This window comes from Haliotis cracherodii, unplaced genomic scaffold (assembly GCF_022045235.1).
Source record: "Haliotis cracherodii isolate W230 unplaced genomic scaffold, xgHalCrac1.p SCAF_23, whole genome shotgun sequence".
Classification (NCBI taxonomy): domain Eukaryota; kingdom Metazoa; phylum Mollusca; class Gastropoda; order Lepetellida; family Haliotidae; genus Haliotis; species Haliotis cracherodii.
Window position 1 is genome coordinate 6,527,085 of NW_027266279.1, and position 12,777 is coordinate 6,539,861.

General features: G+C 40.1%; 1 protein-coding gene across 1 annotated transcript in view; it reads right to left on the reverse strand.

Moving 5' to 3' along the window:
* Positions 1–12,204, reverse strand: part of LOC139471694 (cilia- and flagella-associated protein 74-like) — a 52,502-nt gene extending 40,298 nt beyond the window's left edge. The window contains exons 1-12 of the mRNA XM_071254157.1: positions 12,142–12,204; positions 10,396–10,532; positions 9,897–10,031; positions 8,185–8,283; positions 7,639–7,743; positions 5,883–6,056; positions 5,216–5,326; positions 2,653–2,755; positions 1,928–2,085; positions 1,117–1,249; positions 835–948; positions 75–195 (exon numbers count right to left, since the gene is read on the reverse strand). Coding sequence (XP_071110258.1) covers positions 75–195; positions 835–948; positions 1,117–1,249; positions 1,928–2,085; positions 2,653–2,755; positions 5,216–5,326; positions 5,883–6,056; positions 7,639–7,743; positions 8,185–8,283; positions 9,897–10,031; positions 10,396–10,532 — 1,390 coding nt within the window. The 5' untranslated portion in view covers positions 12,142–12,204. The remainder of the gene's footprint in view (positions 1–74; positions 196–834; positions 949–1,116; positions 1,250–1,927; positions 2,086–2,652; positions 2,756–5,215; positions 5,327–5,882; positions 6,057–7,638; positions 7,744–8,184; positions 8,284–9,896; positions 10,032–10,395; positions 10,533–12,141) is intronic.
* Between the last annotated feature and the right edge of the window lie 573 nt (positions 12,205–12,777).

Here is a 12,777-nt window from a genome sequence, read left to right on the forward strand (position 1 = left end):
CAGCATAGACTCCCCACAGGGAGACAGTACAGAAGACAACATAGCATAGACTCCCCACAGGCAGCACATCTTACCTTCACTGTCTCCGGCATTGGAGTCACTAGAGTCGAGCAGTTTATGGGTAGTGTCCATCTCCCGGAACGTGTCCTGTCTCTCATCCTCATCCTCTGTGTCATCCTTCACCCCATCCTGCTTCTGATCACAAAGTTTTTAAAACAATTCAGAAAAAATTCAACAATAGCAGAGAATTGAAATGAGAAGTAGCAGGAAAACCATAACATAGATTATTGTAATGAGTTTATTTTTTGTTATTATTTTCCAATACTGACAAGTCAGTTCAACAGGCCAGTGGTTGTTATGATGTGTTTATTTCCCACAGGGGACAACCCCTCACAGGGAATTCCTGCCCCACTGGAGTGAGAGAGTAGAAGTGAGTGGTATATGGCCATATTATGACGAGAATAAGTTGCCCAACTTGAAGAAACATAGCTGCTGTCTATTAATGAATTCATCTTCTCACGCAATGTCCACCTATCTGAATACAAACATTTTAATCTAACCACCCTGAAATCTTTTCAGTTTAAAACAAGGGTTAAAAAGCATATTTGACCTTCATGCTTAATTTCAATCATGACTGTCACACAGCTACTTCAACACTGACTTATGCTTGTCAGAGCACTAGGATCGTCTTGTGGTAAAGGACCAGGGCCCATTTGCACAAAACGATCTTAGCGCTAAGACTATTGTAAGCCTATGTTAAAGTATGGGAGTTAAGATCAGCTTAGAGCTAAGTCGCTTTGTGCAAGTGGGCCCTGGACTGAGATAGCATCTCACCTCTGGTTGTAGATCAGGAGATCGACTGAATGTTTCCTCTGACGTGAGACCCTCAGACATCTTGGTATATTCCTCAAACACTTTCAAAGTCTTCTTCTTATGGGGGGCAACCATCTTCAAAAATAAAACAATGAGGCAATTTCAGAGGAAAGTTACATAAGAGGTGCAACAACCCCTTTTTCAAAAAAGCTGTTAATCCCAGAGTGTTAATCAGACAAAAATACCAGGCTACAAGTTCAAATATTCAACATTGTATGCACGCCTTGTTCAAATGCTACATACCTTTGCCTTTTGTCTCTTCGGGTCCTCCCACAACTGGGGCTGTTGTTTCTTCCTCCGGCGCATCCGCTCTTCCTCCAACAAAACCCGCCCCAGGATTTCACTCTTGTTTTGGACCTGCTGTTCCTCAAACTGACTGTAAATACATGTTCCCCATGGTTGCTTGTTCGTAAGTGACATTATGGCTCATATCTCTGAGCACAGAATTTGACTGGACAGCTATTTGGAGCATTTTAGCATTGCGTTATTTGAATTGGTCTCAAAACAAAGTTATTGTGGCGAATGGATTCTGGGAATTTATCACACTAAAATTGAGGTACCCTGGATAATGAAGCATGGATGCTTTTAGAAGACTAAAAATATACAAGAAATTCAAAGTCCTCTTAAAGTTTAGGCCTCATAACAAGAAAATTAAGATGACAATATTCGATTAAATAAATATTTGATGAACATGATATTTTCTCAATGCAAAAACTCTGAAGTGAAAACTATTTTCATTGTGTGTAGGTTAACAAGAAACTCTGTTTTCAGAATGAGTGAACGCTACTTTACGCTGCAGTTAGTACACAACAGAGAACCAGGGACTGATAGCATGAGCAACAATATATGCAGCTGGAGTATGATGACCCACAAATCAGTTAGATTTTCCACTGCAACAGGCCTATCCTCCTTTTAACTGACTCTTAAATAAAGCTAGGGACTTTTCTGAATTGAATTCCCACTAGAGTGTTACATTATCCAAAAGATTAGTACCCATGTTAAATGACATCATTTTCAAGATACATAAGCGTACTGTTAAAGGTATAATGCTCACAGTTTTTGCTTCTCAAAACTATTTAGACGTTTCTTTATGAGCAGAGCCTCATCTGGATTTCCTCCATCTTGCGATATCCTCCGTCTCTCCTCTTGCTCCATGAAAGTCTCCTCTCTCTCGCGCGCCTTGTCACGAGCTCGAAGTGCTCGCAGGTTTTCCTACAAGTGAGAAGAAACGTAGTACACTTTCCAAGAAGACTTGCTGAACAATGAAATTATTGAAACAACGATCAAGTATGTTCAGACACATGATATAAAAACTTCACAGGAATATAGCCAGTAATATGGACTCAAAACTGCACTTGACCTTGACCTACATCCATCATCAATTAATAAAGGTCATTAACAGTTTGTCTTGATTCTACATGTGCTGGTTCAGAGATACATGTATAGAACTTGATGTTCACGTGACTCCATCATGTGACCTTTGACCTCCACATGCTCAAATCACAATTGTTAATATCGTATTGATATATATGACTAGAATAAACCGAAATGGATACTTATATTACAGCTATGTTAACTGTCTTCAGCAGATAATTTAATGATTTTAGTTTTCATGTGAAGTTCACACATATGTGGCTTCCCTATTGGATGAGAGGCCGGTAAGATGACCACAATACTGATATTCATACAGTGTATTCCAGACTTGCTCACTTCAGTGTTCAGATAGTCACACTATACTCATACTCCAACACAAACTAACTGTCAATTCTTATTATTTACCCTGTTGGCTGCGATATCATTCTTGAGTTTTACCAACATCTCTATTTTCTTCTGCATGTCGGACTGGTAGCGGTTCTCTTCCTCCTTTTCTCGGGTGCGCAGTCTGCAGAAATTCAAATATTTTTGGAAATCCAAAATGTGAATTCGGCTAAATTATCCTTATATTTAGTGCAAGTGTTATCATATATGTTCCAAGGTCACAGTAATAGTGTTAGCAGTGTTCTTTACTTCCGTGATTATCCAGCGTATTAAATCTCCATTCGATTATGATAGATACCCCGGACATCCATTTGACACGTAAAAATTCATTTTGAGCCCAGTTTGAATGACACGATGCCAAAAGTTCCCATCCAATCCAACCATACTGTTCTTTCTGTACTCTACTCTACTTTTGCATACCGTCTTATATGCACCTAGAGTGTGTTGTGGCATAAGAAATTCCCCCTTGTGTAAGGACTCAGGAACATCTTTTCTTCCGAAAAGTTTATTTATAACAGTGTTCCGATTTAATTAAATATAGCGAGGGCTTGCTTGGATGAGGTCACAATTTTAAAATGTCAAGCTCATGAGCAAGCGTGAGTGAGTGAGTTGGGTTTAACGCCGCTTTTAACAGTATGCCAGTTATATCACGGCGTGTCAGCTTAATGTGGGAGGAAAGCCCAAAGTGATTCAGGTCTCAGATGTTTACCACTTCAGTGAAACCAACGAACATGGATGGGGTGCTGACAAACCTAGAAACATAATCGGGGCGAACCAGGATTCGAACCCACAATCATAGGTTTCTGGCATGTTCAAGGGACACAACTCTGCACAGTGAGTCACGGGGCCTTAGACGACTGGGCCACCCGTGCCCCCCATGAGCAAGAGAAATTCTTTGCTGAATTTGTGATTGGAGAGATGGAGCTGGTGACATCACTTCCAAAATAAAGGTGTTGAATAGATTCTGACATATCATAATTGACTGGCAAAATGATACACTGGATAATCGAAGATGTATTCCAGCTTAAGCCTCACAGTCAAGTGTAAAATACATATCCAGATCTATTTGAACTTGGTAGTGATATAGTCAGATACATTTAGGAGATAAATTCCCCAAACTGATAGAGTTGAGTGGTGTTATCATTACATATGTTTTCACATCCCTTTAACCGCCTCCGTGGTCTTGTGGTAGAGCGTCCGCCCGGAGAGCGGAAGGTCCGGGGTTCGATCCCCAGCCGCATCATACCAAAAAACGCTAAAAGATGATACTTGTTGTTACCCTGTCTGGCGCTTGGCATTAAGGGGCTCAAACAAGGACTGGTCGGCTCGGAGTCAGTATACTGTGTCTGTGTGGGGTATTCATGTTAAACTGTGACATGGTATCTCAGTGTGCTAGCACTATAAATCGGCATCAGTCCGGACTAGTACAAGCAGCCACACACACACACACACACACACACACACACGTGCATGCACGTTGCTATTTAAGAGCAATAATCTTGGACACGACGTTAAACCCCATTTCACCTCACCCACCTCACATCACTTTGTCAGGGTTAGAAATTGACACTGGCCCACCAGCCCGGGGCATGTACAAATTCCTGCAGGCTAGTACACATTTCAAAATTTCCCTATTGTTTAAATATTACAAGAGCATTTTATCTTTACCCGGGCTTGTAAAGGTCTTGAGTTCTAACCCCGACTTCGTTTCCCCCTCTCTTCTTACATGATCACAAAAAAAAAATATGTTCTTATCAATTTCGATTTAATGTCATTTTTAAGAGTGACCCAATGGTTTTGAAACAAAAAGTATTAAGTAACAAACATGTACCCCTTAAATAAACTGTACCAGTTCCTATTTCCAATATGAAATCGGTATTTTGGTAATGCACAGAAAACCTCTGGAATCAGAATTTCAAATTTCAGTCTTTTTCAACAATATTACAACTAAAATAATTTTGTTGGTACACTGTTGTTTGTGTGCTTGCAATCTCATTACAATCAGACCTTAGTTCTCGCTGCCGCTAATCAAAGATCTGAGAACATCCCATTACGGGTCACGTCAGACCGACCTTTCGCGAACTCTGACCGACCAATGGAGTTACTGACAAGAAGTCGACATTAGCCAATCAGCTTTCTCATGCTTTACTGCATTAACTGCAGTAATTGGCGACTACGCTTCAAAACATATGTTGACAAATTCTCGCTTAAAAATTTAAAAGCCTGAACGAAAGAACATTCTCGAACGGCTAATATATGGTCTAGATTGTATACATTCAGTCGTTAAGCCCGTAACTATCATTTAGAATACCCTGTTTTAAAGTTTTTGAGGCTGCATTATTAGAAATCACATTCCGACTGTCACTTTCATGTTCTGGTAAGCGACGCTCTGATTGGTCAGATGAAAGGTCGTTCTGACGTGACCCCTAATGGCATGTCCTCAGATCTTTGTTTTGCGGTTGCGAGAACTAAGATCTGATTTTATGAGATTGGTGTGCTTGAGTCAGGTTATGCGATTCATGATGTACTTTCAAAATGATAACACGGAGATGTACGCTACAAACATATCCATAAGTTGTCTCACTTGTCGAGTGTGATGTTGAGGTACTTATTGGCCCTTTCCTGGCTTCTCTTAGCCTCCTCCATAGCATGTCGGTGTCGATCTTCTCGTGCCCGGATAGCCTCTCTCTGGTCTCTGGCAATATGGAGAACATGAAGTGGTAATCTTAGATCACTGTGCTATCAGACTGTCACAATTCAAATGTCTCAAATGCAAGGATGGAATCTGAATCTGTCTATGTTTCAATGACACAAAGGTATTACTTCAATCATTGGTGACCATATGGGATTTTCTTTAAAACAAAGGGATCAGGGGTTGGGTTGAACCCAAAACAAAACACCAATGCTTATTTACAGTCAGCTGTCTTATTGCTGTAATACTGCTGAGTGCAGAGGTAATCAACAGCTTTTTTTTAAGTGTGGATAATAAAGAATGTTTTATATTGTATTGTATTGTATTGTATTGTATTGTATTGTATTGTATTGTATTGTATTGTATTGTATTGTATTCACATTTCATAAAATTGCAACATTCAAAAGTGTTAGTAAAACAATGAAGAAAAATGTGTAGGACACTGCAGAACACAAGGCAGACATGAACAGACATTCAACACAGGGCTAAATATAAGTTGGCACAGGACACTACAGAACACAAGGCTGACGTGAACACAGACATACACCACAGGGCTCACCTCTCCCGTCTACGTTGTGCATGTCCAGCCTGATCTGCGTACTTCTGTTCCTTCTTCAACCTCACCATCGCCTGTGTTGTCTTGTCAGCTGCCAGCTGCTCCTCCCTCTCCAACAGGTCAGCCTCGATGAGGATATACTTGCCATGCTCAACCTCCGTTTTTGCAAGCTCATATCTATCAGTGACAATTGAAAAACATGAGGGAGCAGTTCAAATAGTCAACATAGAATATAAAAAAAACTTAATTCCAGGGCTGGCTATTAATATAGATTAAAGGGATTGATAATTTCTAACTCTACTTTATGCCTTAAGGTTTGACATAAATCCCTGTCCACCAAAAAACCCTTAATTCCTTGAGCTGTATGGTAAGATGCACTGTGAGCTGCACATTAAGATGCACCGTGAGCCGCACAGTAAGATGCACCGTGAGCTGTACAGTAAGATGCACTGTGAGCTGCACGGTAAGATGCACTATGAGCTGCACAGTAAGATGCACCATGAGCTGCACAGTAAGATGCACCTCAAGCTGCACAGTAAGATGTACTATGAGCTGCACAGTAAGTTGCACCTCGAGCTGCACAGTAAGATGCACTATGAGCTGCACAGTAAGTTGCACAGTAAGATGCACCTCAAACTGCACAGTAAAATGCACTGTGAGCTGCATGGTAAGATGCACCTCGAGCTGCACAGTAAGATGCACTATGAGCTGCACAGTATGTTGCACAGTAAGATGCACCTCAAGCTGCACAGTAAGATGCACTATGAGCTGCACAGTAAGTTGCACAGTAAGATGCACCTCAAGCTGCACAGTAAAATGCACTGTGAGCTGCACGGTAAGATGCACCTCGAGCTGCACAGTAAGATGCACTATGAGCTGCACAGTAAGTTGCACAGTAAGATGCACCTCAAGCTGCACAGTAAAATGCACTGTGAGCTGCACGGTAAGATGCACCTCGAGCTGCACAATAAGGTGCACTATGAGCTGCACAGTAAGTTGCACAGTAAGATGCACCTCAAGCTGCACAGTAAGATGCACTATGAGCTGCACAGTAAGATACACCGTGAGCTGCACAGTAAGATGCACTATGAGCTGCACAGTAAGATGCACAGTAAGATGCACATTTAGATGCATTCTGAGCTGCACAGTAAGATGCACCGTGAGCTACACAGTAAGATGCACTGTGAGCTGCACAGTAAGATGCAGCGTGAGCTGCACAGTAAGATGCACTGTGAGCTGCACAGTAAAATGCAGTGTGAGCTGCACAGTATGATGCACTGTGAGAAGCACAGTAAGATGCACTGTAAGATGCACCGTGAACTGCACAACTGAGCCAGCCATGCCATCCCATTGCATGAGAATAACCCGCACCAGAACAAAATATTTTGCAGGAATAAACAACATATTTACAAAAAAATTACACAATATTAAGAAAAATAATTGAATTGTTTTAATTATTGACTTGGAAATGTCACAGCGGCCATATTCAATCCATGAAAAATTACCTTAATACTGAATGAGTGAGTATGGTTTTACACTGCTTTAGCAATATTACAGCAATTTCGCAGCGGGGGACACCAGAAATGGCCTTCACACACAAACATCTCAGACCTTAATACTGAAAAGTGTGACCATGGAAACAAAATATATCAAGAAAGTGAATGTTTCACCAGGAACAACAGAAAGGAAAATCAAAGACATGATTCTTCCCATAGCAGAAAAAATATCACAGCCAAAAAAGTGCAGCCTATACACTTACTCTGCTTCCTCGAGTCGCTCAGCAATCACCCTCTCCAAGTCCCCCTCAGCCTGGATCTCCCTGCACACTCTCTCATGTGCCGACCGCAGTCTGTACAGCGCAGCTCTGTCAACCAACATGGAGGTCAGTAATAAGGCCAATTTGTCTTCTGATTGGATGGATAGACAATGTATCAGGTAGGATTTCATTCATTTAAATAAAGCAAAAAAATACATTTGAAAACTGACTGTAAAGGTACTTAACGCAATTACACAAAAGATGAACATTTTGAATTACTTAAATGTAGAACTTGTTGGATGTGAACACAGAAGTGAAAAACTGAACTAAAATGGGTTTCTGATGACGGCATTTCCAAAAAATGTTTTATTCCTTCCTCCGACTTTGACCAAAAGAATGTGTGATCCAACAAATATAAATACAATGACCTAACATGTTATTACCTAAAATGCTTGTTTTTCTGATTATCATAAACAAACTTACATTCATGAATGAGACATTAAAATCTTCCTTAAGTAACTTAAGTCCATAAGGATATCCATAACTTACGTGTTGTTATCAGTTTCATTTTGCTCTATCTCCATGAACAGCCTGTCTCTCTCTGAAGTTAGCTCTTGTATATGGCCCTGACACTTCTTCTGTTCCTCCCTGGACATGACAGTGAGATAAATGGGAGAGTGAGTTATGTTTAACGCCACTTTTAGCAGTTTTCCAGTCATATCACGGCATGTCAGCTTAATGTGGGAGGAAAGCCCGAAGTGATGCAGGTCTCAAACGTTTACCACTTCGGTGAAACCCACGAGCACGGGTATGGTGCTGACAAACCTAGAAACAAAATCGGGGGAAACCGGGATTCGAACCCACAATCATAGGTTTCTGGCGTGCCCAAAGGAAGCAACTCTGCACAGCGAATCGTGGCCCCTTAGACGACTGGACCACCCGTGCCCTCAATAAATGGGAGAGAGTGAGAGAGAGGACAATAGAGTGAGAAAATGAGAGCATGAAAAGCATGAGAGAGAGAGAGAGAGAGAGAGAGAGAGAGAGAGAGAGAGAGAGAGAGAGAGAGAGAGATGAGATGAGATGATGCAGTTCTTTTGTATTTTGATTTGACTAACAGTAATGGTGTAAAGACTAACAAATCAGTGGCGGATCCAGGATTTTTAAAAAAAGGGAAGGTTCCACTCAGGCCATCTGTATCTTCAAGGGTGGGTGAACGGAAGTCCATCCAAAAGCCTACCCGCAAAATCACAAACGCTTTATGTAAGCCATTATTAATTTTACTTTTACAACCAAATCAAGATGTTATTATGGAAGACAAAGTCAGTGTTAGAAATTGGCACTAGTCCTGTAGTCCGTTAAGGGGTCTGCTATATGTTATCATTATAAGGACAGGTTGTCTAAAAATGTTAGTTTCTATCACTCCTTACAAAAAAAGAGGGTTGTCCACCCCCTGAACACCCCCCACCCCGGATCCGCCACTGCAAATAAGGACAATCAATCTGACTGACTCAGTGATGAATTCATAGTTACCTGTCCCTACTGCATATATCGAGATCAGTCAAAGATCATCATTGTAAAAGAGCATGTGATCAATATCATCAGTCTACCATGATCTCATCTTCCCGAGGAAAGAGAGTTAACTGACTATAAAAGTATTATGGAGTTAGATTTTGGCTGGACTAACGAGTCTATACATAGTCCAATCAAAATCGTGCACCGAAATCGAAGTTCGTAAACTGTCATGCATAGTTCGGTCGATTGCAGGATTTGCAAAGCATGTGCATCGCCAACTCGTTGTCAACAGATATTTTCCAAATCTTTTCATGTTTTTAATCAAGGCGCTCACATGATTTGATGTACTTCGCGAAGTAAGAACCGTTTTATGACAAAATAGATCTTGATGGTCGATCAGATCGTCTTGACTGGGCGCCCCCATTTTGTTTAAAGCAAATGCATGTGATACGAGAGGTGGAATCTGATTGGTCCGTATGGGAGAGGCATAGAATGGACATAACTTATAATAGCCACCGTGGCGCCACGATCGAGCCTAGGAATTCCAGCCTAGTTCGACAAGGGTGGAAACTGGACTTTTATAGTCAGTTAACGCTCTTGCCTCGAGAAAATAGTCAAAGATGTGACATACAGGGTTGATAATGACAAATGTTTGTTTCAAGTAATGCAAAACCAGCAGATCCTCTCAAATCTAAGACACACAACTTTGCACAGAGACAATCAGTGTCATAAATATGAAGCTGACTGACCTTGTTTTCTCGGCTGTGTACAGTTGAGCCTCCACCTTCTCCACCATCTGGTTGATGTGACTCCTCAGGTGGATCATTCGAATCTGCTCCTGGTACGTCACCTTCTCCCCAGCCGTCGCAGGGTACTGGTGCTCGCTGAAATATTGTCATGAGACAATGTGTTGGTTTTTTTCCGATTGAAAACTTGAACCTTAAAATAATCAAACTGAAACAATTCATTCTCTCATTTGCCTGTCATTGTGATGCGATTTCTTTTTTTTTTGGTAAATTTCAGTTTGCAGATCAATCGCCTGGTCTCTGGTCTCTTGCTTCTGGAAAAACCTCCTCAGAGATTTAAGACTTCTCTGAAGTATGTACTTTTGCTGTAATCAGCCAATCGCACAAGATACCGACACCGTCTGTTTGCAAATCGGTCATTAGCTGGGTCACAAACATCCTGCAACTAATTGTCTATTTTCATTTTGCACGAAATGTTTTTATGACAAACATTTAAACTTACTCAATGACAGTGTCAACATCCAAGTCATCATCATCATCAAGGTCAAGGTCCCCTTCATAATCCAGGATTCCATCCTCATCCTCCAGGATCCCCATCACATCAGGGCCTTCTATGTTCGCTGATGCTGACAGGTCCATCTACAATTATTGTCATGACAGTGTGTGCTGGAATCTGATTGGTTGAGGAATGTTGTTAAATGGGATTAGGTCTCAGATATATTTCCCTGAGTAAGAATACTTTTCTTGATAAGTACTTCTTTCTCAATCATAAACTTGAAAAAGTTTGATCAATATCAATTTGGATATTTTTTCCTGCTAAAGAAATAGCCATTTCATTTTCGAAAGGGGGAGACAGGATTTTTGTTTGAGATCAGCTTTTTTTAATGTTTCGGTGCTGAATTATTTTTTCCAAAATAAACTATTTTGAAAATTGTGTAAATAACTAATAACAAACAATATTCTTTGAACTCTTGCCTGCAAGAAACATATTTAAAACAAATTGGGAAAGGAGCACCCAAGCACCACACCCACCCACCCCTGAATAATAAATGGTAGCTTCCTTGGTTGAATTATTATGTCAACATGACTTTCGCATTTTAAAGGTCAATTAACTTCTATGTACAAGTTCCAAATGAAATTTCCAAGCATTGAATACTCAGGTAATCATAAAACATATAATATTTATCACTTAATCACATCAGGGCTCAAGTTAGTTTTTTACCCATTGAGTATTTACTTACATGTAATAATCTTATTGTGTATTAATAAATTTGTTAAGGCATTAAAAGTATTTTTATTGTAGCACACATTGTTATCTTGTAACTGGATGAATTTTGAAAAACAAAACAATTGTACAAATAATCAAGGAGAGTTTTTCTCAGGTAGACAAATTCGAAAGTGATTGTATTCAACCTTTTAACCATAAAGTGACAGACCTGTCTTTAAAAACATTTTAATAAATGAAACAACAAATTCATAGGTGCACCAATACTGTGCCCCCTGACATGTGTTATGGACAATCTTTCCTTTGTTGTTGGTAGCACATATTCCAATATTGCTGTATAACATGGTATAAGTGAGTGAGTGAGTATGGTTTTACGCCGCTTTTTGCAATATTCCAGCAATATCACGGCGGGGGACACCAGAAATGGGCTTCAAACATTGTACCCATGTCGGAAATCGAACCCGAGTCTTCGGCGTGACGAGCAAACGCTTTAACCACTAGGCTACCCGACCACCCCTTAACATGGTATAAAGCATGATCATGATGATAACTTATTACAACATGATGTTACTTATTATGCAATGAAATTATCAAGTCACACCTCAGTACATGTACTATAACATGCACTTTCAAGCTGTCGCCTGTCTTACTGTCTTACTAAGAATGGTAATGTTTTGATGGAAATTGAATTATAAACCAACAACCTGAAAAAGTAAACAAAGATTTAAGCATTGATTTTCATTTCTTTTGTGAATTTATAGAAGAATAACAGTCACAATTTGTACAAAATCAGGTAAACATGTTCAACTGTCATATTTTAAGATAGTCACAAGAGTGAAAACGTTGAAAATATCTGACTGGCACTGTCAGTGACAGGCCAAGGGCAGTGCTTGAATATCTGCAGAAAGAAAGAGCGATGTACAATCGATGGAAAGAGGTGACAACGACTATGGTTTACTCATTTTGTCAAAGAATCATATGCTCAAAGAACAACTGATAATCAGAAAAACAATGAGATCTTACTTCAAATATTAAGAATGCAAAATCACAATGTATCCAATCCTTCAAGTCCAAACACAAGTTTCGTCCGCCATTGATGTTGTAGCAACGAAATCTCGAAATTACTCGCGAGATTTACTTTAAGAAGCGGATTACGGATCCGTTCTATAATTAGATCTAACAATATCATTATAACAGTCAAGCATAAAATGTAGATCGTAATGTTCACTGTAGTGTTCTATGTATATATTACCGCGACGCAACACAGTGCATTTTGCCCACAAATGAGAAAAATAGCAGTCAAAAACGGCAGAATCGAAAAATGACAACCGACATTTTCCGGAAACGGCTTCCATTTATATTTATGCAGTTTGTGTGGACGCCGCACTCAAATTGGTCTCCAACTATATGACGGCGTTCTGTAGATGGGCTATAACAAATGAGCCGTAACCAGAAATGTACACATGTATATGTTTTGTAATTAAAGAAACAGAACAGTGTCATATGTTCATATCCGCGCAACCCCCTCCCCTTTTATAGTTGTAAGTTTCAGCGACCCCCTCTATTTCGCTTTGTCATGTTTTCATAACACCGCCCCTGAATCTCACCGGCACCCCCTCCCCTATGATAAATTACAAACCCCTGATATTTTACGCCGCA